The 25,920-nt window shown below is 44.8% G+C and overlaps 1 protein-coding gene across 3 annotated transcripts in view; it reads right to left on the reverse strand.

Moving 5' to 3' along the window:
• The window catches only part of MFN1 (mitofusin 1), a 1,384,201-nt gene that overhangs the window by 805,907 nt on the left and 552,374 nt on the right, over positions 1–25,920 (reverse strand). For all 3 annotated transcript variants that reach the window (XM_069618688.1, XM_069618687.1, XM_069618686.1), the window contains one exon: positions 24,174–24,282. In XM_069618688.1, coding sequence (XP_069474789.1) covers positions 24,174–24,282 — 109 coding nt within the window. The remainder of the gene's footprint in view (positions 1–24,173; positions 24,283–25,920) is intronic.

Genomic DNA, 25,920 nt, shown 5'->3' on the forward strand with positions numbered 1-25,920 from the left:
TGAGTGACAGCTAGACTGGGTGAATGGGGGTTTGCTGCATAAAAGCAGGGCTTTGGGGACTGGAACTTAAGAAGTCGCCACAGGACCAAGAATCCGACGAGGGAAGAGCTGAGCCGACCTGCTTCGACGACACCACCCGGTGGAGCCCTGCTGAACCGTCTCACCACTTTTCCCGACGACCGAGGAGAACTCTTAACGGAGTGGCTCCTTCCCTTGACTGGTGGGGACAACCAGTTTTCACCTTCTTCTCGCTTCTCGAGGTATCTCGTGGCCGCCTTGCCCGTGCCAAGCACCCCGGCAACCGGAATACCACACTTTTACCCCTAACCGCGAAAGTCGGTACAACCCTTTAACCGGAGGACTCCGCGGCTGGTTTCTTCCCGGGCAGTGCAACGACCTTCTTCTTCTGCTCTTCAGCGAGAACTTCTTCTCCCCTGACCGACGTCGAGCCTTGCTGCCACTGCCTGGAACAACTGCCACCGCTGGAGGATCCTTTCCGCTTAAGGTACCGTGTTCCGCCTGGCTTCCCTTGCCACCGACTGTACGGGGTAGATTTAGCCCCCGGCTTTCGAACCTGGGAGTGCCTGGGACACCCTGGCTAAACTTTCTAAGCCACTCTAAACTCCTTCTAACTCTTTGCAAGACTTTGAATCCCTAATAACAGTGTGATCTTGGGCACATTTTTCGCTCCGGCTACTCTAAGAGTGGGCCCTGCCTAGTGACTTTTGCTCACCTGTGACTTTGTGCTTCCTTGAGCCTATTGCAAGTGTTCTGGATCTTAGAGTGGTGTGTTTAACCCATTTCTGTTTCTTTTTATCCCTTTCTTGAACCTACTAGAGTGTCATCTAACGTTAAGCGCTCACCTCTGTTTTAATTATGTGGTGTTAACTTAGAGTTGTCTAGATAGGAGTAAGGGTTGAAACTGCTTTCATTATAACTGTGTTTGAAGAGTTTTTAACTATATTTTGCTAGAGTGATTTCAACTTATGTGTGTTTAATAAATAAATAACTATATACTTTTGAAACCAAGCTCTGGTCAGTGTTTGCTTGTGCTATTGTATTGGAGTACCTATTGTGTATACTTTACATACTGCCTAACTCTTCTTGAGGGAGGTCTGACTGCTCAGCCACATCTACCAGGTAAATCTGGGTGGTGCGGACTGCTACCAAGTGGGTTTACTGCTATACCTGTAGTCTTAAATCTTTTGCAGTGTTCCCCAAGGGAACTGCACAGGTTTCTGCCTAACAGCTCTGGTCAGTGTTTACTTGTTCGACTGTGTTCTTTTGACCTATTGTGAATACTCTGTATACTGCCTAACTCTTCTTGAGAGAAGTCTGACTGCTCAGCCAGAGCTACCAGGTAAATCTGGGTGGTACAGACTGCTACCAATTGGGTTTACTGCCAACCACCTGTAGTCTTAAATCTTTTGAAGTGGTCCCAGAGGGAACTGCACAGGTTTCTGCCTAACAAGGGGTCTTCCGTCAATTGCTTCCACCGGCTGCATGGTGTTTCGTGTCTCGTACGGAATATGACTAACAACCCAGTCTTGATCAATGAAAATTCCCATAGCTCCGCAGTCCACCAAGGCCAGAATGGGATAGGTCTTGTCTTTGGAGGGCGAGAGGAAGGCCTGTAGTATCACCAAACTATTTTGTCCAGGAGAGTTCAAGGATGGAATTGATGTGGAGCAAACATCTCTCTCCCGACACTTCGCTCCATCTAGGATCGGGAGCTGGTGTTTCCCGAACGCCGTGGAGGGGCTAGAGGGCATTCTCTAACAAGATGTTTATCCGAGGCACAATACATGCACAGGCCTGTGTGGATCCTTCTCATCCTTTCTTGAGGGGAAATAGGCCCACGGAAGGCTCCGATTTGCATGGGTTCCGGATCTGTGTCAGGGGTTGGGTCAGAATCGGTTTTAACAGAGGTCTCAAGAGAATTCTTTTGAAAAGGTGTCTTGGTCTTTCTCCTTTCAGCCTTTTATTCTGCAGGGCTAGATCCATAAGAGCCTGGAAGGAACTAGGACGAGCCACCTGGGCAAATTCATCCTTAATGCCCTCGTTTAGACCCCTGCAAAATAGAGTGAAACTTGCTTCCGAGGACCAATCCGCTTCCTTGACCAGTTGTTTGAATCTAGTAACGTATGTTAGCATATCCTGGGTACCCTGTCGGAAATCAAGTAAGCGTTCTTGAGCACTATAAACCTGTTCTGGATGGTCAAACAAAATCTTGTGTGCCTGAATGAATCCTTCATAATCATCCAGGAGGGCATCCCCTGAGTTGACTAAGGGCGTAGCCCAGGTTAACTCGTTCCCTGTGAGGTGCGAGATAATGAAGCCCACCTTCGCCCTAGAAGTAGAAAAATAATAGGGCTTAAAGGTAAAATGCACTAAGCAGGAATCCAGGAATCCACATAAGGATTTTGCCGATCCATCATATTTGTCCACCACTCCACCAAGTAACACACTGTCCTTGTTAGCGGGGTCGCGAGACAAAACTAGCTGCTTTAGCGCAGCATTCTCAGCCTTTAAGTTCTGTACTTCAGTTGTGAGCTCTTGCATGCCACGCATAAGGTCCTGGACTGCTTTCTCCATAGCTGTATCTGTGTCGGTCGTTTGGCGTCTCAAACTGTCATAAATCTCCCCCGTCTCACCTGGGATCGCTTCTTGCTCTGTTCCGCGGGAGGATTCCTCTTGTGGACGGATCGGGTCTTGTATAGACTCGCTCGAGTCTCGTCCGGCTGCAGAGCGCGTTCAGAGTTCCGGGATGGCCGCTGTTCCAGGATGTCCAGGAAAGTAGGTAGCGGTCGCTAAGAATGGGGATCCCAGGAGTCGAAAGAGGGAAAGGGAGAAGGAAGGAGGAAGGGAACCAGGATCTTGGATAGAAGATTCGCCGAACAGCACACACACGTCAAGTCACTACCTAATGATAGCGTTGAGACGCGCGGGGCCGTGGCCAATTTATAGGACGTGCCGTGTGCGACGTGAAAGCTGGTGTGAGGCAAGTCGCTTGTTGCGGCCATGTTGGGAGTAACAAGGAATACAAGCCCTGGCGCGATAAGAACCAGGAGGTCCAGAAGGGACAAGTTCTATGGTTCATGACACTTGCGGTAGTGTCTAGGTAGCCAAATGGATTAATTGATATTTTAGGTGTTGTGTCCCTTGTAATACTTTCGACATTGATATGAGTGTATAGCTTTTTGAATAATGACATGTATCAATATATTCTTTTTATATTTCATAACCCACAAACGAAATCTACATATGGGCACAGGGAACTGTGCTATATTGTGCATTTTCAATAGCATAACTCTCAAGTATTCTGTCTCCTTACATATCAATTTTAAATATTGGCATTTCATTATCAAACAATAATTTACCTTTACAACTGCTTGACTATCCCTTGAATCTGAAGCAAGAACATTCTACATCCGTGACGTGCTCGCAGTTATCAACCACTTCTAGCGCGTATCAGGTAATCTTACTTGGCTATTCCGCTACAGACTTGTTTTATGCATGTCAAGTAATAGTTTTTATGTATCGTGTAATTATTTTACCGAATGTTTGGTTAGAGCTTTCCAATTGATATACACCTTAGTTATCGTCCACTGGTGTTTGTTTTCAGTTATAATTAGTGTTATCCATACTAATGCAAGTACTGTCTTTCAGGGAGACGCTGAAGCGTCCACCACATTGACAACATCCCTAGATGTTCTTCAGCAGCAGGAGGTATGGATACTGACAGCTCCATCGAACTAGATCATCAGAGCTGGAATACTTGTCGTTTGATTGTTCTACACAATGTTTCATTTGTGGTTAGCCATTGATATGTACCTGTGCAGTCGACCCCAAATGTGTGTTATGTTTTCAATATTGTAATATCGATTAAATCGGTTCATATTTAGATATCCATTGATTCTTTTAGACAATGCATCATTTGTGGTTATCTCTTTATAGGTACCTGTGCCGTCGACCAAGTGTGTGTTATGTTTACAATATTGAAAACCATACTAACGCAAGTACTGTGTTTCAGGGAGTTGCTGATGCCTAATCTCCAATACAATAATTCATGGCAGTCCATGCGGAGCCAGAGGTATGGATACTGACAGTTCCATCGAACTAGATTATCAGAGCTCGAATACTTGTCGTTTGATTGTTCTACACAATGTTTAATTCATGTTTAGCTATTGAGATGTACCTGTGTGTTCGTCCACACGTGTGTTTTATGTTTTCAATATTATGATACATAGTAATGAAAGTACTATGTTTCAGGGAGTCGATGGAGCGTCATTCCGTGCTGTCTATGCGGATACAGAAAATATAGTCATTGTAGCGCAAGAGAAAGGGAAGACATGCAGAAACGAATCGGAGCAACAGCGTGCAGATGTTGAAGTTTGAGTCAAGAAAGTTGCAAAGAAAAGAAACAAAAATAAGGTTAGTTACAAACAGTTCATCATTTTAGAAATTGTTTTGTGCTGGGGACTATATTATGTTTTTTTCCTGTCAATTGTACTATACTTTATCTTGTGTTTAAACTGAACATCCCTTTTCCAATCTGTCCTCTAGTTACCCGTGGGTGTACGAACTATACATACACAGACAGAGAAGCGAATGAGAGATGTTGCTTGCCAGACCATTTACACTATGGAGGAACTATTAATTCAGAGGCGGCGTGTTGAGACTCGAGATGCTTATGTCCAATGGCCAGAATATGAAATGAATGTGTCATCATACGTTCTCATGGTCTGCACAACCGATGTTGGGGAAACTGCCAGCAGGCAATGTACTGTGTGGAGCTGCCTCACTTTTTAGTGGGTCCAGTTTTAGAAAGTTAGAGTCTTTCTTTCAGTTTGTGGGACGCCATTTCGTTTCTAAAACGCAGTACTACAAATTCCAACTTGAGTATCTATTTCCGGCCATTAGTGATGCTTGGAAAACGAAACAATTGTCTCTAGCAAGTACATTCGAAGGCAAACGATTCAGGCTAGCCGGCGATGGACAGTGCAACAGCCCTGGATTTTCTGCCAAGTACTGCACCTACCACTTTCAGGACATGGATATTAAAAAAAATGGTGAGTTCGGTGGTCGTGGAGGTGTCCCAATGTACATCCTCAGTGGCCATGGAGAAACTAGGATTTATAAAATCATTGGAATATCTACAATCGAGGGGAATGGACATCGACCTCATAGCCACGGACAGACACGTTTCAATTGCCAAGACAATGAGAGAGCAGTTCCCACATATTAAACATCAATTTGACGTATATCAGCTTGCTAAATCAATCAATAAGAGAATCTCGGCTGCAGGGAAAAAAAAGGTTTGGAAAGTATTTCACAGTGGCCCCAGTCTATCAGCAACCATCTTTGGTGGAGCTCCAAAACTTGTGAAGGGTCAGTGGACCCTTACTACTTGAAAAATGGTGGTCACTGATGCACCACCGTACCAACGTTCACTGCTGGACAGAAAACCAACATTTCCACCAATGTGAACATGGCCCTTTGTCCACAGAGAAGGCAAGGAAGAAGAAGTGCTTCATTCCATCTTCACCTACACACAAAGCCATTGAGAAGATTGTTTTCGATACAACTCTATCAAGAGATTTGAGGGGACGGACAGAATTCTGTCACACAGGAGGTTTGGAGGTATTCCACAATATGTGCCTAAAGTACAGGCCAAAGCGATTGCATTTCGGCATACAGGGTATGAAACATAGTACTCTACTAGCGGTCTTGGCCCATAACGAGAATGTGTGCCGTGAACAATCTAGGACTATGGGAAATGTAGGGATGCCTCGCTACACTACGGCCTTTGCAAAAAGTAGTAAGAAATGGGTGGTGAAACCAGTATAAGAGGAAATGGAGTTCGACTTTGTTAAAGGCCTTATTTTTACTGTACTAGAGAAGCACAGATATGGAATTTTGAGCGTTTCTGTGCACAGCACTGATGCATTGCCACCGAACATTGCCACTGTGCCATGTCCGCCCAAAGCAGAGCTCGTTGAGAAGTACAAATCCCGGTTTAAATGATTGCAATCTGATTGTCATTTTGAAAATAATGTTATTGTACAGTGTGCATACAAAGTATGCTAACCCTAACCCCTCCCTTCACCATCCTGGGTGGCGAACATCATGGGCGTCATCTTTGACTTCTCTCTCTATTCACCTCATATCGCTGACCTTGTGAATATGTGTATGTATATATTTTTGTTGCTGTAACTAAGTTTTGCAATCTCATGTAAATGCTGCGCACTGTTAACAGAGGGGAGGCTTGCGTATTGCAAATAATAAAACAAACAAACAATAAATCTCACTTTCAACTCAACTCCACAGGTACTTTATACTTTCCCTGACCTTCCCCCAAAACGTCAATGTCTCCATAGTTATGGTTCTCGAGGGCTGCAAAGCTCGCAGACAATGAGGACAAAATTGGGGGCCTTAGAACGTGCCAAGCGAGGCGTTGCAGATGGGGGAGAAGCCAGTTCGCATTTGCACATTGAGGCCTAGTACATAGATAGAGTCGAAAATTCAAGTTCTCACAGATGGCTTTACACAGGATGTTGCAAAGTAAGAATATATGCTCATGTAGAGTGAAGGTGAGCGGCTTTGATTTTTTGCTTGCGGGCTGAAAAGGCCCACGACTCGCACTGGCAGTATAAGGTTCTATTGTTTTTTGACCTTGAGAGACAGGGACCATGCCGAAAGGACTTCATTTGAAGGAGGGGTGCAATAACATAAGAGACGATAAGGCTGAAAATTCTGAAACTAGACCGAGTTTCATATTAGTTCAGTATATGAAAAATCTTTGGCACGAACGCAGTGGGATTTATGGAGTGCATTACGCAGAGACACAATGGAAATGGCAAATATAATGTAAGTAACTCTTTAGACGCTTTTATACCGGAATAAAGAAAGAATGAATGAATGAATAGTAAGTAAAACGTTTGTGGGATCGTCTTTCTACCGGGCACATGGGCATGCATGTCCCTATTCCACACGCATGTAGACAAACAGTTGTTTCTCAGTGGTTCAACGCTAAAAAATCATTACATTGGCCCTCATTACGACCCTGGCGGATTTTTTCCGCCATCGACGGACTTTCCGGCCATGGCGCAAAGTCCCTTTACGCCATGGCGGATGGCGGACTTACCGCCCCATTCCGAGGTCGGCGGGGCGGTAAGTCCCCATTGACCCATTTACCCTTCCCCATTCCCATTTCGGCCCCATAGGGCTCAATGGGAGTGGGGAAGGAGTTAATTACGCCACCGTAAAATACGGTGGCGTAATTAACACCAAGGTCCCAGAGCGCCATGGATTTTTCCGCCCGCAAAAAGCGGGCGGAAAAATGACCATGGCGCTCCAGGAACTCGTAGTTGGCGGTAAGGGGTCCGCGCAGCTAACGCTGGCGCAGACCCCTTAGCGCCAGGGTCGTAATGAGGCCCATTGTGTTTTTACCTCGATTTAGACTCTTTTAGAGCCGAACATACTCCATTGCACTATCCTAGCAAGTAAATAGTTTCAGCTCGGCCGTAATAAATAAAATGAATAATAGTAATAAAGATCGGCTGGTGAGACTAATTTCAATTTTTATGTTTTCTAAACAGGTACATCCTACCGTACTGCTACTGCCACCTATTCCAGACCCCGGCTGATGGATTTTTTAATCGCCAGCTGCAGCTTCTTGTAAACAACTGCACAACGTTGACCATTTTATGGGACGATCGCCAAGGGCCCATATGCCCTTACGCAGTACTAGCGGCTAGAAGCAACATATCAACCTTTACGGTGGCCTAGTGCCTAGTTGATGGAACAGCTTTGCGGTTCACCGTGCGTCCAAAGTGCTTCTTTAAACGAAAACCAACACCCTGTATACCATAACAGAACAGCGCGTGACTCACGATAAACTTTAGCAGATTTGCGGATCGAGAGAAAATAAAATAAATTCCATTCTGATTTAATATGCCAATTGCTGAATATTCTCTAAACATTTAATGTCAAATAAATGTACTTTACCAAATGTACCGTAATGCTGTTTGATTTTAAAGTACAGTTTCATATTCCGAATTGTAGCGTGCTGTGTTGTGAGTTGATCGGTGTTGGTTTCCGGGTTCTGTGTGAAGTCGCGTAGAAGACGACTGGGCGCGTTTGCCTACGCAGCACAGTAACGTCACGGAGAGAGGTGGAGAATATGAATGTTTTGATAATGTCAGGCTCAGGGGCGGGGGGCTATGATTTAGTGCCGCAAAAGCAGGTCAGCCAGGGCGATGGGGCAAGTGATAGGATTATCACAAAATGGCATCTCCCTGATGCCTGTTTTCGCGTGCGTTTAATGGACGAAAACTCGGGTAAGGTCCATAGGAAATGTTTCTAAAATCAAGCGACTTAAGCTTAAGAACACATGGCCGACCCGTAGGGACAATAACATTTTTGACCGAACCATTCCTTTAATTCTAGATTTAAATTAATACAGTTCAAGGTGTTGCACAGGTACCATCACAGCCCGACCAAGCTGCACCATATATTCAGCGAGCTCTCCTCCAGCTGCCCTAGATGTGGCTCGGATCAAGCAACGTATATCCATATGATGTGGTCCTGTCCACGACTAGCACAATTACGGACTGAAATATGTTCTACATTATCTACCATACTGGACCACACTATAGACCCATCCCCACTACGGTGCCTCTTCCACGACCTTCCCCAATTGGGTCGCGATTCAAGGAAACTAGCTGGCTGCTGGATCTGCGCTGTTTATTAATGAACTGGCTCAGGCCTAGAGCACCCACATACGCGCAGTGCTCAGAGCGGTCACCTGGGCGTCAGATACTGAGGAAAGTTGGGGCACGTTGTAGCATCCACATTCTAGGCCAAGGGACATTTGGCGGAGATTCCGCAGTTATATGTCTGCCATGAACTTGGGCGCGGACACCGAGTCCTCCGACTCCGCCCTTCATTCTCCGGCTGCCGCCCCATGAGCAGAAACTCTTTCACCCCACTATCTGCGATATTATTTGGACCCTGCCTCATTTGTGTGTCCGAAGTGACTACTATGTACCAGTATTGATTGTCATTGTATAAGATTGTACCCTGCTATCATGTTGTGCGCGTCTCTTGCTGTTTTGCGTTTTCAAGTCTAATAAATAAAGGTTTAAAAAAAAAGAAAATAGCTTAGTGTTAAGCACATCCTGCGTTGTCTGGGCTCAGTAATTGTACTGTAATAACCTTCTAACTTTTACTGGGCTACAAATGAGAGAATCCAGGGTGATTCCCAGTCTATCGAAAATACCCCTGGATTCCTCGTTCAATTTAGACACAAATCCTTTCCCTAAGATTGCATACATAGTGTCACTTTGGCCTACTAGAGGTTTCCTACAGAGCGATAGTCTTCGCCAATCTATCAGGCTGCCCACCGACTGCAGGCCCAATTCATATCACATTGCTACATATGAAACCGACTTGGACAGACAGTAAAAGATGGATCTCCATATTTTCCCTTCGTACTTGCCAAGTTCAAGCTTTATTTTGTTTTGTTTGTTTGTTTTATTTGCTTATATAGCGCGCTGAACCCAGAGGTATCTAGGCGCTTAACTTGGAGGACAAACATTGTTACAGTCATAGCATTAGATTACATGAACATGCAGTGTTCTAACATATACATAAATATACAGATGTGGATACAGCTATTTAATTTACAGTTATAGCTGATTGGTTAAGGAGTTGTCAGAAACCAAAACAGTCAAAAGCAGTCAGGTATATACAATATGGCTAATATATGGCGAGTTAATCACTGGGGGATCAGGATTTGACTTTGTATCGGAAGGCCAGAAAAGAAGGTTCATCTCTAAAAGTGGTGGAGCAGAATGTTCCAGGTTTTGGCTGCCAATACTGGGAAGCTGGAGCCACCTGAGTTTTGCGGCTTAAACTAGGGGATGTTGAGGCAGTGGGTATAGTTAGTTCTGGTTGGTCCAGTGGACATTTTTCTCGAGAATTTATCAGCCAGGTATTTAGGGGCCGTGTTTGAAAGGCATTTGTGCGTGATCATAAGTATTCTGAAGGTAATTCTATCTTGTATGGGTAGCCATTTGGTATTGCATCTTGCTTGAGAGATGTGGTCTGTCCGTCGTATGTTTAGTGCCACTTGGCGGGCGTTATTTTGCAACACTTGGAGCTTGTGCAGGTTTTGTTTGCTGGTGCCTAAATAGAAGGTGTTACAATAGTCCAGTTTAGAGAGTATAAGAGATCTGGCCAGCGTGATACAGCTGGTGGTAGATAAGAAGGGTCTGCATGAGTTTATTAATTTAGTAGTATAGGCCGTTGAAGACACTATTGCGTTTACCTGTCTCGAGAAGGTGAGGGTAGAATCGAGGTAGACTCCAAGCGTTTTGGCATCCTTGGACACAAAAGTGTAGTTTCCATCGATGTTGAATGAATTGTATTGAAGGTCTAGTTTATTGAGATGTTGCCTTGAACCGATGAGTAGGAGCTCGGTTTTGTCATCATTTAGACAAAGACAGTGCTTGGTCCATCCAATCTTGGAATTTGCTGTATAGTTCATTTAAACGGACAGAATCTTTCTTGTACGATCCTGAGAGAGTGATGAGAATTTGTGTATCGTCCGCATAGTTTGTATAGTGGACGTCCATGTCATCTAGGTGGTCAAACAACAACTTTGTAAAGATGTTATACAAAGTTGGGGAAACGCATGAGTCTTGAGGGACTCTCCTCAGGTAATTGGCGAGGGAGCTGCTGATGCTGTGGCTGAGAAGACCCTCATGGATCTATCAGAGAGGAACGATTGGATCCATTAGGCTGCTTTAGGAGAGAATGAGAGGCTGAAGTGGTTAAGTGGGTAGTTAGAATGCTATGGTCCACTAACTCGAAAGCAGCTGACAAATCAAAAAATAAGAGTAGGGAGGGGTTGCCATTGTCTTTGGCTTCAACCATTTGGATTTTAAGATCCAAGAGAGCTGTCTCAGTGCCATGTCTTGGCCTGAATCCTGATTGCCGGAGGCCTAGCAGGTTATTTGCCTTGATATCGTTTTGTATTTGGATGTAGGCTGCTTTATCCAAGATCTTTAGTAGAAACAGTACGTTTGTGATTGGTCTATAATTTGTTGGGATATTGGGGTCAAGGGTGGGCTTTTTGATTAAGGGCATGACCCATGCGTATTTGAGATTTTTTGGGACAGAACAGGATGCAAAGGAAGTATTGATAAAGGATGTGATGAAGGGAGCACACTCCTTGGCACCTTCTTTAATGATGGAAGCTGGGCAAATGTCTCCTTGACATTTGGAAGGTTTAAGGCTAGTTATTATGGCTTCCACCTCTTTTGTGGAACTGTTGAGAATTCAGATAGGTTACAGGCCTTGGGAGGGGGTTAGTGGTGTTTGCTAGATTTGACTTTGGAAGCAAGGATGAGTCTTGGTTTTGATTTTAGCTTGTAGTAGTGTAATTTTGTCTAGTAGAGCCTTTTGGATGTTTGCACACGAGGGAGTATCTTTGTTGCACGCCATTAGGCGGGGGGATGGGTGACTCCAGTTATTTTAAGATGGTAAAAAGCTCTTTGGTACTGGATTTGGCATTTAGTATTCTATTGTTAAAGGGGTCGCTTTTAGTTTTTTAAATAACAATTTTATAGATGTTAGAGGAAGTGTTGAATAGTTCCTTGTTCAGGGTCGAGGGGTTCCTTCTCCAATCTGATTCTACACATCTTTTGGACTTGCGCAAGGCTTTCAGGTCTGATGTGAACCATTTGTTTAGATGGCAAGGCGGTTTGGCTTTTCAAGTTTTAAGAGGAGCAATTTGGTCTATTGCTAGTAGCAGATTTTGGTTATATGTGTCCACTAGATTAATGGGGTCCATGTTAGGAGAAATCAGGGGAATAGTGATGGGTTGGATCAGGGGGGAGTATGTTGTCCACTGGAATCAACCGGTTGTTTCTGGTGGTGGCCAGTGGTGCTTGCGGAGCAGTTGGAGGTAAATAACACATGTTCTGGAACTCGAAGTGAATGACGTGATGGTCTGACCATACACACAGGGAGTTTGAGAGTATTTTGGCATTGCAGTTTAAATCGCCCCCCCAATCCAGGGTTCTGCCTTTGCTATGCGTGGGTTCACTGATGTGCTGGGTAAATCCTAGTTCCAGGAGGGAGTGTTCTAAGGCTTTTGCGTTGGAATCTTGCGGGTCGTGAAAGGCAAGGTTTAGATCGCCTAGTAGTAACATTTGGGAATTGGGATTGTTGTTGTGAGTGAGAAGATGCGTAATGTTTTCGTCGAAGAAGGACAGAGGGCCAGGTGGTCTGTAGATCAGGTGCATAAGTAGTGTACGTTGGGGAGGTAGGGGAAGTTTGACAGAGAGGAGTTCTCCTGAGGAGATAGGTTGACTGACAGACAAATTCTCTCATAACAAGCTGGGTTTTGGTAATGAAAGCAACTCCCCCGACGTTTACCAGTTGTTCTGTCAACTCTAAAGATTGTATAGTTTTCCGGTATGGCAATCATGAGAGAGGGTCCTGCTGCTGGGTGTAGTCACGTTTCGGTGACTGCTAAGAAGTCAAGGTTGTTGGAAGAGAGGAGGTCAGCTATGTCTAGTGCGTGAGCACTAAGGGATCTGGCATTTATGAGTGCTCCTTTGATTAGGGCAATTTCTGGCTGGAGAAACGTTGCTACGCGATTGGGTTTAGGTGGTGAGGGTGTAGTGTTGTTGTTGTTGGGTTTGTGGTGCAAGGTGTTGTTGGAGGTGGTTGGAGCACCAAGTCTAGAATTCCTGCACGCTAGGGATGTGGTTCAATAGCCAAGTCTAGTATTTATGCACTCTAAGGCACATGGTAAGTTAGGAGTGGGTTTAGTGGCGTAATGTAATATGCACTGAACAGGAGATAGGGGGTGGTTGTTGCAATCTGAGAGTGTAGTAGTGGGCTTGGAAGAGTGGAGAAGCTCAGATAGTGAGGGTGTTGAGATCGCTGTGATGGTGTTGGGAGCAAGCTGCAGGCTGGCCATTGTGAGAATGATCAACCCTAAAATACCCATGGAGGACTTTGGAAGGCTGTAGGCGTTGAGGTGAGGGTGACTAGCTACTATAAGACGGGTGAGCTATCGCTGCGACTGCAGACTAAGATCAACCAGTAAGGTATCAGACTGGCCGTGGGTAGTATGGCTTTGGGCAATCCAGCGGAAGTTACGTTGATTGCCTTTAGTACGTTATCTGCGTAGTGGCAGGGAAACGTAGTGGAACCTACCAGGATTTAGTTTGAGTATTACCCAGAGGGGAAATAGTTCCAAATCGTAGAATATTTTAGGAATAATCTTGGTTCTGTAAAAGTGAAGTAGGGGAATTAAGGAGAACTTCCTGTACTTGTTGTCTACTTTTTTCATCTGGGCTATAGACTTGTTTACATTCTCTTCTAGAAATTGGCGATATTGCAGTTTTTTGCATTCTGAAAAATGGGAAACCCCAAATAACTCATGGAAACTCTGCATGCAAGTTTCTCGTTCAAATACCACAAGTATCCCAAAGTTGTGGTTCTCTCACTCAACCTCATTCTCAGTTCCCCAGGTCACCTTCCACCACCTGCCAACCTCCCAAGGTATGCCCCAGCTTCAAAGACACTCCGCCCGGATTTACGACAGATCTTCCTTCCTCGTCTACTAGAAAAACACTGTTACCTGATGCCATGACAACAAAAGACTTGCATTTGCTTGTGGAACAGTTGACACTGCACCCACCCATCATGCACCCCAGCCCCTCTCCGGCATTAATGTTTTAAGATGCATAATGCTTTTGCCTAATGCCATGCATATCTCGCCCCAGACTATTGTTGATGCCACTCTGCCAAATGTCGTTGATGCCACCTTGCCAAATGTTGTTGATGCCACCTTACCAAATGTCGTTGATGCCACCTTGCCAAGCCACCTGCCTAATGCTATGTGTATGGCCCCCAAGGTTGTTGCTGATACCATTCTGCCAATTGCCACAGATGGCACATCTCCCACATCCCTCAAATGTGCGCTGCTCAATGCTCGCTCCCTCCCTGAACACACCCTAGATGTGCAGGACCTCATTACTAAGGATAATACTGACCTTTTCGTACTCACCGAAACTTGGCTGAATGAATCTTCTGGCCCAGCTCTCACCCTCACCATTCCGACAGGCTATACCATCTTCCGGCAGGACTGCACCCTCCAGAAAGGTGGAGGGGGTGCCCTCATTGCCAAAGACACACTTGCAATCAGGAGGATTGAAGGGGAACTCAATCGAAACTGTGAATACCTCATGCTCAAAATCAATCTCACCGCCAACTGCACCATTTCTCTCCACATTGTATGTCGCCCCCCTGACCCAGTCACAGACTTCCACGAGGCTCTGATTCACTCCCGATCAGACAACCTAAAAAAGACCTCTAAGGTTCTGCCCTTAGGAGATCTCAATATAGGACTCAATGACCCTAGCGACTCCCATGCAGCTGCTCTTAATAAGACCTTATCCACCTTAGGGTTCTATCAAGCCATCTCCCAGCCAACCCATGTTAAAGGGTGCACCCTGGATTGGGTTGCACACCATAACTGCTCTATCCAGATCACTGACATTACTGCCATTCGATGGTCTGACCACCACTACATTCAATTTGACCTCAATACATCTAAGGGGCCTCCTAGGCCTGTCACCCTACTTCCTGCATCTCTAGCCAGGAGTGTGCGGCAGCTCACCAAGGAGAATATCATGCCCAATCTGATGGTGCCTGCCCTCCTGCCCCCCCTTCTCCAGCGACCCTGAAGCCCTGGCCAGTGCATTTAAACTAGCCATCACTCAAGCTGTTGAGGCCATAGCCCCACTCAACTTGAAGAAAGCTAAGAGAGCTGAACGCTCAAATGCATGGTTCTCCCAGGAGCTTCTGGAACTACGCTCTAAGAAAAGAGCAGCAGTCTCAGCCTGGAAAGTGAACCCAAACAACGCTGCCAAGGTAGCCTTCAAGGCCATCTCTAAAGAATATAAAACTGCCATAACTAAAGCAAAAGCCGCCTCCTTCAACACAAGGATTGCAAATGCAAAATCAGGGACCAGAGAAATCTTCGCCATTTTTAGGGAGCTGGAAAATCCCTCTACGCCACCATCCACCATCTGCAAGGATAAAAAGTGGTGCAACGACATTCAAAATGCCATGCTTGATAAACAACACTCTTCAGTTTAAAATCATAGCTCATCAAAGAGCCCTTACTTGACTAATAGCTAACACTCACACCAATCCGCCCCCAGCTGCTGTGTCGGCTGAGTCCTCGCCCTTTGACTTCAAAGATATGAGCGAATCTGAAGTGATCTCCCTCCTTAATTCCATCAAACCCACTAATTGCAAAAGGGACATCTGCCTGGCCCAACTCATCAAAGACTACTCTCGCCCCCTTCCTCATGGCTTTCATCAACTCTTCATTCCAGTCTGGCCATGTCCCTACTTGCCTCAAGGAAGACTGGGTACGCCGCACCTCAAGACAAGGAAGCCTATCTGCAAGTTCAAAAATTCCTTGAAGACAACCGCCTTCTTGGCCTTCGGCAGTCAGGATTCCGTCCTCGACATGGCACAGAAACGGCCCTACTAGACCTTAAAAAATCAAATGGACGATTTCAGAGACGCAGGCAAACCCGCGCTCCTACTCCTTGATTTATCTGCCACATTTGACCTTGTGAATCATAAGACCCTTTGCCACCACCTTGTTACTGAGGCCAACTTCTACCCCAGGGCATGTGCCTGGATCACCTTGTTTCTACAGGAAAGAGCTATGAAAGTCTTCGCCGACTCAGCTTGTGCCAATCCTAGCCACATCAAATGCATTGCCCCCACCCTTTACAACCTTTTCACAAGGCCCCTGTTCAACATGCTGGACGTACTGGGCATCACATATACCAATTATGTTGATGACACCCAGGTGCTTATCCCTCTCACAGTCTGACATGAACACCCTTAACTACATCTACTCAACAAAATAAGGCCCTCAGAGCCGCTACCGGGATCTCGAAAAAGGACCACATCTCTGAGGTTGGGAGAAAGGTGCACTGGCTTCCCCGTTAGAGAAAGAATTATCTTTAAGACCCTTGCTCTTACACATAAATGCGTTCATGACCAAGCACCTCTGTACCTAGTCCAGAGAATATCCAAGCACACCTCATCCAGACCCACCAGAAAAGCCTATGCAAACAGGATTGCCATTCCCAAAACACGTAGGGTTCGCACAGGCGGCACTAGCTTCCCAGCCATGGCCGCATCACACTGGAATGCTCTACCTGCGCACATCAGGACGATTGACTCCCACATAGCCTTCTGCAAAGCTGTCAAAACTAGGTTATTTGTATGACTGCATCTTTCCTGCTGAAACTCACTTCTTCACTCAATGTATCTAATTTTTAACCATTGCATGAGCTATCCATTATCTTTCGTCAAACTATATGTGTAACTAAGAATTCATAATGTTGGGTAGCTGCTAATGTAACCATGAATCACGCCTCCTTACAAATTGCATGTACCAGCGCCTCGATGCCTTATGGCTGTAGCGAGCTTTATAAATCCAAAAAATAAAATAAAAAGATCGAAAGCGCAGGAGAGGTCCATAGCCACACAATGTAGATAGGATGGCTATTTGTCGTCCACGCCTTTCTCCTGCATAGCTGTCAGGAGCACACCACCAGCGTCAGTACCCACACACTTCCTAAACCCAATTTGTAATGGTGACAGAATATTACAAGTCTCAGCCCACTCCTCTACATGGTTCAGTATCAGGCCCGCAAAAGTTTTCGAATCAGAGTCTAATAACGCTATGGGCGATAATTGGTGAGGCAAGACCGGTCCCCTTTTTTATAGATAGGGACAATGTATGAGGTATGCCAGGAAGATGGCAATGATCTTGTTAGAATAATATCAAAGAACAAAATATACAGAGCTTTTGCCCACAACTCCGGATTATCTTTCATCATCACATTAGAAAGTTGGTTAGGGCCTGCCACTCTAGACGCATACGCTTTGTTAAGACAATTTTTGATCTCCGGAATAGAAAATTGTAAGTGCCAGGGATGCTTAATTAGTCCCCCAAGCCAAATGTGTCTCCTTCTTGGAGAATCACTTCAATACGTGACCCCAGATGGCTCTTCCATTTTTCTTCTGGGATCGCCATAGTTTAGATAGATCATTGTGAGGTTTGCATAGAATTAATCAGAATCCAAAATTGTCTCGACGACCCATGCTTAGGTGCACTACACATTAGCCCGCTATCCGCCAGATACATGAATGCTCTGCGGCCCCTTACCCAGTTTCTAAATTGGTTACTTACCTTTCTAACCTCTAAATATTTGTCCTTGGGCGCGAGCATAGAGTTTAAAATATCCCTCACTTTTTTATGTGACTGCCTTCTATGAGCGTGCACGCAGCAGTCATAAAAGTGCGGTCGGTTGGCAGAGCCCTGAGTCACGACGGCTACCTTAACAGATTTCTTTATCAGTATCTCCACATATTTACCAAATTGATCATGAGAGCATCGAAGTAATTTAGTATCCAACTTATAGGTATTAAAGTCAAGCAGGAACACAAACTTTCCTTACGTTCCCCTCATGCCATGTAATTCGTGTTTTGGCATGATTAACCCTCAGGGACAAGCTATAGACCTCCTTCTGCCGCTTCCCGATCTTGAACGAGAACTTGCAAGCATGAGATGGTCACTGCATGGGGTACTACGCAGACTGAATCCGGTCACCATGTCTATCAAGAACTTCGACACAAAAATATAATCTATCGTTCTGATCCGGGAGCTGTCCCACCAAGTGAGCGGATCATCCAGGGGATTTAAAAGCTCATTCACTAGGAAAAGCCTTCAACTGGAAAATAAGTCATTCCAAAGCTACCTTGTAGTTTCTTTCTGGAGCACCCTGGGGTACCTCCCCCATTAAAAATGTTACTATGCTCGCTCACCGTAGTCAGCAGCCCTAGATCTCTTTCATAAAGAACCCATTTGGCCCCTACCCCAGTAATTTCTGCATTCAAGTCTCCTGCAATGATTAACTGCAGGTCGGGGGTAATAATTTGACGTTCTTCTATAAATGAGTTTAATGATTCAAGTGTGTCTTCCAATAAATATTAATAAGGAGAAACAAGGAAGACAAATTCTCTTAACTTTAGCAAGAGACCCAAGCAACAGCTCAGTGAAGTAACCATTTCTCTTACTGCCAAGTTAACGCCTATCCTGATTGCTATTAATAAACCTCCAGAAGGCCTACCCCTCAGTACCTTCGTAGCAGGTTTAGTATGGACTACAAAACCGTCAAACACACAGGAATCTGTTAGCCATGTCTCTTGAATGCATAGGTTTGAGAAATTGGAGAGAATATTACAGAGTTCCAGGGAATTACGCAAATGCCACAAACCCCTTGGGTTCCATGATAGCAACGAGAGAGGCTTTATTTGGCTAAAGGGGAGGTTTTAATGATTCCAGTTGAGAAATTGAGTCACGCAGACACATAGCCAGCCACCTCCAATTAGTGTCGGCTTCATCGCCACCCTGAGACCCCACAATCTTCGTACTGAGTAAACTGAGATCTCATTTTCTTGTATGACAGTATTTCTCCCGAACTTGATACCATGGAATCCTGGGCTAAAGGATAAGATGTCATATCCAAACTTATTGAGCTGAGAGGCCTCTCTCAATAGTAGTTCATAGACTGTGTGCGAGTGCAGGACCAAGCGCATATGATCGTATCTTTCCGGATGAATCAAATCCACTAGCTTAATATCCGCTGAAGAAACCAATCGCAGACTAGGGATCTCATTAAGGAGGGCCAGAACCTGCCATCGGTTGAGCGAATTAGGGCCCCCTTACTAGAACAAATAGTGTATAACAACGCTTGGGTCATCTGGGAAGCAGGGTTGTCTGCAAGGGACACCGTTGAGATTAGTTTCGAAAACCGATTTGTAGGTCCTGTCAAACCATTCCTCCACATGGCTACCACCCTGCAGTGGGACTGGCCCTGATTCGTCCTGCCCCCCCCCCAAGCAAAGATGGACCTGTACCACAAATGAGAGTTGTGTCGACTGGGAGCTTACGCCCTCCAGACTCCAGGGCCCACCACTCATGCTCTATTTACCACCCCAACAGGGAAGGATAAGTGCCTTGCATTTTGTATCTGTTGTCCCATATGGCACAAGCCCATCTCCCATTTCACTGGGGTGTTTGGTAGAGAAAGTAGGGAGCCCAATAAATCAATTATGGTCTTCTTGACCAGGGGTTCTAATGACATAGTTATTTGGATACTCTCCGCTGCATTGATCTTTGTCTTGAGTGGTTCCAGAGATTATACACGCAGAAGACAATGGAACACTATATATATCCCCGGGATTGCATGATTCGTTAACTAGAATTGACTGACTTTGTCCGGCCCTATGAAGGGCCTGCAATGTATCTGGGTCACCCAACTCTATCGTCTCCTCAATCATTGGAGCCCAACTTACCCCGTGGAGCCCACCGTCACATTACAGCCCTTTTCAGGGCAGAGATACAAGGTTCGGCCCTCCTTGATAGCGTCAGCTTTTCTTGATTTCTAGTAAAAAAAATGATAATGGGGTGTATGTGGTTTGGAGGTGAGCATCTCACTTGAGGGTGCGTGGTTTTGTTGATTTTTATTGAATTTGTTTTTCCCTTGCCTTTTACTGTTATGTTTCATAGCTTCAGTGAGGGAGAGGGGGGCATAGAGGACCCCGCTCCTGCCATGTAGATCCCAGATTATACAACAATCTGCTTCATAAGTGGTCTGCAACAGACCAGACTCAAGGTCTTGAGAAGCACAGACCTCCTCCCTCACCATGTGCCGCCAGAAATTGCGAGAGGGCCTATTGGTACCATTCCCCGAGACCAGTTTAAGCATTTTTTTCCTTTTTTTATTTTTTCTTTAAAGAAACCGTCGGTACCAATGGACGTTGGTACACGGTAATAGAATTGTCAGGCTCCTCCTCTGTCCCGGTCAAATTCGATTCCAAAGCAACCAAAACGGGTAGAGCCACCTCTTTTACAGAAGTGTTGATAGCCATGTGGCCTCTGGGAAGTTCCAAATGACCCACTAAATTCTCTTTGTCTGCGGCATAAGTCACAGTATCCACTTGCTTGTTGCGGTTGCACGGACAGGATATACCCTGCCCCTGCCTCTGCATTGTCAGAAGGATTATAATACTTCTAAGGCACTTGGTGTGTTCCCTGAGTTCGCTTTGGATTGTTTCAGATAACCCACAACCCCTTCCACATTTCTCTGCCTCCCCCAGCTCACTTCACATCCACTGAGATTGCAGGGCCTGTGCCGAGGAGACAGCGTCCTCCACCCCACTCCCCTGTTCAGTAAAGTGTTCGGGCAGCGCCAGCATCGACACCTCCCCTTCCATAAATATGGGAGGTGTATCTAAGAATGATCAATCATTCCTGATAATTGGAAGAGCTGAGGATTGCGTTAAAACATTAGATGAGGACTCCGTGTTTCCCACCCCTGAAGGGGAGCTACCCGTACCCAGTACGATTGGTGATGAATCAATTCTTCCCATTTCAAAAAGAGTTTGATCGGTCACGTTGGGAGGAGAGGGAGGGAGGGGGAGAGCCAACGCCCTAAGCATCATGTTTTTCACCGGAGTGAACACGAGCGTGGCGGAAAGAATGTCATCATACAGACCTGATTTGTTTGTTTGTTTGTTTATTTATAGTGCGCGCCAGACCCGAGGGTATCCGGGCGCGTGTTCAAGAATACTTTAAGCTTACATGTTACAGTCACAATGGTCTTGGGATAAGGCAACATTTTTAAACAATATATTCTATTATATGTTGCACAAAGTTACGGCAGAATCTTGAAAACAGCCAATCAAGATTAGACCTTTTCACACTGGTTTGTAACAAAATCCTAAAAAAGCTAAAGGGCAGCATGAACATGAGCATTAACAGAAGCGTGTAGAGCACTGCCACAAAATTCACTAAAATACACCTTGCAATCACTTGGATAGGGGCGTCTACCGCCTGCTAGCCGGATAACAGGCATTTTGTTGGCACTCCGGCTGCACGCATCCTGGTGCTTAAATAGAGTAAAGCACCACGTAGGGGGCGTGGCCAGGCACCGATGTTATGAAGCAGGTTAAATTGCAGTTATCTGTAGATATAAGTAGAAAAGAACGTGTCAAAGTGTGAGTGATATACTCAGGCAGCCTTAATTGTCCTTTATCAGTCCACATACTATCAGTATAATGTCCAGCGAGAGCGAAGCCAGGCGATATATATAGGCACTCTGTTGCCACTCCGGGTGCCAATATCCAGCACTATTTAAACAGACCACCCTCCCAGATCCTACCTTATATCAGCCCTTACCCAGAAGATCAGAGTCCCATATCATTAATCTTATGCTAATCTGCGAATGGAGCACATGTCCATCATCAAATGTATTGGAGTTGCCCTGAAAAGAAATCAAATGCCCCTTCGTTCTTTCCATTCAGTCAATTAATTTGTAAGTGTAGTCACTGTAGCAAGTTGCAAGTCACTTTACAATTGTCGCCCTAACCCTGTGCCTTGCAAAAGAATTATCAGGAAATGAACCTTAATGTCGATAAGTAAGAATGTCTAACCGTTGCTTCTATGGTACAATAAGTAGAAGGGCCGGTGGCAGCTTGTCACCAATGGCAATAAAGTTTGGATAGATTGGACCACCCACCATCCAAACCTAGGCCATATCGACATAGTTAGGCCATTTTATATGCTTGGTTGGTTGTTGGACCCCAAAGCAGAAACAGCACATCGCCCCATATTCAAAAGCAATTCAAACACTGGGACACACAGTGCTGCTGTGCGACTATGCAGTGAATAACCGAATCACAGTACGACACCACCATACCTGCCTACATGCCAAAATAAAAAACCGGGAGATCTACATCACAGAAAGCCCCGCCCACACATCCACAATATATTTAACTTTGCACTATATGTTTTTAATGAACTCACATGATTGCAATAAGCACTAAATGTGCAAAAGATATTAATGGATCCATCATAAATATGTAGATTCAAATTTGAAAATGTATGGGAACTAAGTGCTTTAATAACGTGATAAAGTAATCTCTCAAATGCATGCCACAATATCTTTTAAAATCCACACGCGGTATACATGTTCGCTATTGCGGTGGCCGTAATGTGTGCCCTTCGTTACAGTTAACTTATTTGGAGGCAAACCTGAGCGCCTTTCGGGATGGGCAACAAACGTTTACTCCCATCAGATGTGCCGTTAAAGTGCTCAAGGACACCGTTAATTGCTGGTATCCTGTAGCAGGAAAGGGATCAAACCACACAAATCTAGTGGAGACACACGGATGGCTTTAAAACCTGGAGTCTAGGCAAGTAAGGATCCCACCGCCGCTACACAGGCGTGTTGTCAAAACGACCACTGCACCGCCCCATAGCTGGCTAGGCTCTTAAAAATAATTCATGCGTGCCAACATCATGCTCCAGTGGAGAGGTGGGAGGGCGGCCCGGAGTGAAGCAAACACCAGCTGAGCAGTGCAAAGGGGCGAACATCCAATCATACACCTAATCAGAAGCCTAGACACACATAACGTGTGTACGTTTAGGTCTGCTTCGCCACAGATGATTTTTATTTCCTGGTTCCGAGCCACCAATACACCCATCCTAAGCTTCTCAAACACGCACAGTGCAGATGAGGGTGAGTGCACATGTGATCTGCTGTTAACTAAATGACACCAGAGCTAGACCCATATTTAGACTAATAATTGCAAAGGCACTAACCTTAAATTCCTTTGTTCTGCCATTTAAACCTATACCGCCTTCACTTCCTCTTTAGAAAAAGGGACCTCAGATACAATTTGCACGCTCTCCTACGTATCAAAGATCCCTAAAGAGCCGTTAAACAGTAACCACACATTTGAATAATAACAAGCAATGCAAAGTAGCTAATCTAAAATAAGTAAATTAATATCAATATATATAACATTATTTAATATAGTTCACTACTTAAAATTAATCCAAAGTTGTATTTAAATGGACACTGCTATTCCTGGTCAATTCTAGGATTTGCTGTGTTCTTAAGCCACCGTTGAGCTTCTGTAGGGTCTTCTGTAGTATTCAATGCTCCATCCAAATACATCTTAAAAATAGCAGGTTTCACCAACCTAGGCTTAATGCTTTTCGCCAATGCTATATGGCTTTTCGCCAATGCTTGGCGACCTTGAAAGCCTTTATTTCTCCACAATCTCATTAGGGTAACAAGGATAAATGGCCAGGGGACTTCCATCAATAGTAAGTTTTCCTTTCTCCCTTGCTGCCTTCAGGGTTTTCTCTTTTACATTAACTTTGGTTAAAAACAATATTATCTGCCTTGGTCTGTCCTTCGTGATTTTTCCAGCTCTGCAAGAATAATCCAAGTGGCAAGGGCACACAATTTCCTTTCCCAGCACCACTGTCAAGGCCCCGAGCACTTGTGTATCCAGATCCTTGTCCAACTCGGGGCTTTCTTTTAATCCAAGCAGGTGTAGGTTTAGGTTCCTGCATTCAACCTCCAGGCCTGAGATTTCAGATCGTAAGTCCTTAGATGTCCTGAAGCTTCCTGTCACTTCTGAAATCAAGGCTGTGTTACCAGATTCAAATTTTAAAACTCTGATCTCTAAATGGTTCACTTTTGAGGTCAATTAATTTAGGGAGCCTTTCTTCCACGTTCTGGGAAACCTTTAGCAAAAGGGCATATATATATATATATATCACTGCTGCTGGGTGTCTCTTCCATCTCGCCTCCTTGTTTACATTTATTTGGGGCTAGGGTTCTCAGGAACTTCAGTCATCTTCTTATTTCCAGTACTCATTATTTTGGTATTTGTAGCCACAGACAGGGGAGGAGGCAGGAACAGCTGGCTTAAGTTGCTGCTAGGTCGACTGACATTCCAGAATCCATGTTACTTGAATCGTGAGGATTTTGCAAAGATGAATTGTGCATTTGTAGATTCAAATGTTCTCACTGAACTTGCCTTTTTACCCCGTCTCTGCGAGAAACCATACCAATTATAAGCGTATAGATGACAAACATAAAATATGTGGTTTGGCCCCCAATGCTAATAATTCTAAAGTCTCCATGTTTTTACAAAACTGCACAGGTGAAAAATTCAACAAATGACCTTACCGTGTTCATGAGTGTTGATTCAGAGTTCGCCACTAGAACAAATACATCAGCATCCAAACAAAATTGATCAATCCAGCTGTCCAACTCTGTAGTTATATCTGTGCCTGGACTGTGAGGAAAAAAATGTAGCTCTGTTATGGAAAACATGCAATTGAAACAGCTTCTCTGATTAAATGTATAGAAAACTGATATATAACATTTTCAATATGTCTAAAAGCTACAACACTCTACTGGTACTCAGTCATTCCGAATATATTTTCAAAGCATAACTAGAGATTTGTTTCAAAACACAATATCTAAGGAAATTATCTTTCAAAAACAAGAATATGCTGTGTGCATCTATCCCAAAAGTAAAGAGCTTTCCATGATGGGGGGGGGTGTGGTAATCCATGCAGAGAGGCATCTTCAGATCCAGGAGAAAATATGTAATTGGCATGCAGGAGCGAGGCATTGTCCAATTAGGAGGCGGGGAATGCAGACGTAACTCAGCAGTAAAAGCCAGAGTTACCTTTCAGCCCCCTGCGCTTCTCTCCCCCATGATTGGCCACTGCCCGAGCCCCACATTTAGGTACTCTCACGCCACACCCTCCAGAAACGGCATCTTCAACCTCTCCACGTTGGCTCTCAGCTATGGAAATAGATCAGGGACTCAAGCCCTTCACCATTTTCTATGGTAGCCATCCAGTGTGGTTGGGGTTCTTTTTGTAAGTGGCATTTGGACAGATCTTAATGGTAACTTCCCAGAGACCTTGATTCTCTGGGCAACTATCTTAGGCTGGCAGGCTTTACTACCCAGTCTGCTGCTCAACAAATGTCTGATCACTATATTAAGTGCTGAATGTTGGCATGGTAGCCTAGCCCTTTTCAAAAGCAGTCCAAGGCACTGAATAGTAGGGTGTACAAGCAACAAAAAGAAAGCTTGGGACCATCTACCAAGAGTTATATCCTTCAGTTATAATACAAAACTAGCCATTATAGTGTCCTTTTTAGGACTTCCAGCATTCCTTCACCTAACTCTTCACTAACTCACCACCTCCAACTCGCCAATCATTCACAGAAACAAACAGGTCTAACTTGTTCAAACAGGTGTGTTTTTCAGCTAAATTAACTACAGAACATGCAGGCCAATGTGCATAAAAACCTCTACACGAACAGCAAAACTATATATTGCAGTATTGACAAGGGATTTGTGAGCTGCTTCTGTATTGCCCCCTGTCAATGTGAGGAAGCGAGAGATTACAACATTTCAGACAAAATTAACCCTGTACATAGATCAACCAATACAAAAAGTAATGTGTTTAATGGTTTATTTATGTGGACATTAAATCATAAGTGACAGATAATGCAAAGGAGCGCAAGTTTGCAAAAATATCCTATTTCAAGAACTGCCAAGCACCGTCACCGTCGTCTTGAAGTCTGTCTCACCCCTCATCTTCTTTGTTAATAGTCGGGGACCCTTAGATGACTATGTCATTTTGAAGAGAAAAGTAGCCATGGCAAGGGTTCATCTTGCAAAGCCAATCACTGTGTGTGGGGCTGCCTCAATCCTTTGAGAGGTAGGAGCTGTACACTAGCGGCAGCCTAGAACCACTAGCTACACACTGAAGAGGGGGGCTTAATAGAAATGCTTATGTGGCAGTGACTTGTGTTATGGGGTGCACACCGCAGGCCACACAACACATAGGGCTGTTTAAATAATTTAATTTAATCTTTTAGCGGGAATGGTTGGTGGAACACCTATATACAG

Source organism: Ambystoma mexicanum, chromosome 10, assembly GCF_040938575.1.
Source record: "Ambystoma mexicanum isolate Mex_15411 chromosome 10, UKY_AmexF1_1, whole genome shotgun sequence".
NCBI lineage: Eukaryota > Metazoa > Chordata > Amphibia > Caudata > Ambystomatidae > Ambystoma > Ambystoma mexicanum.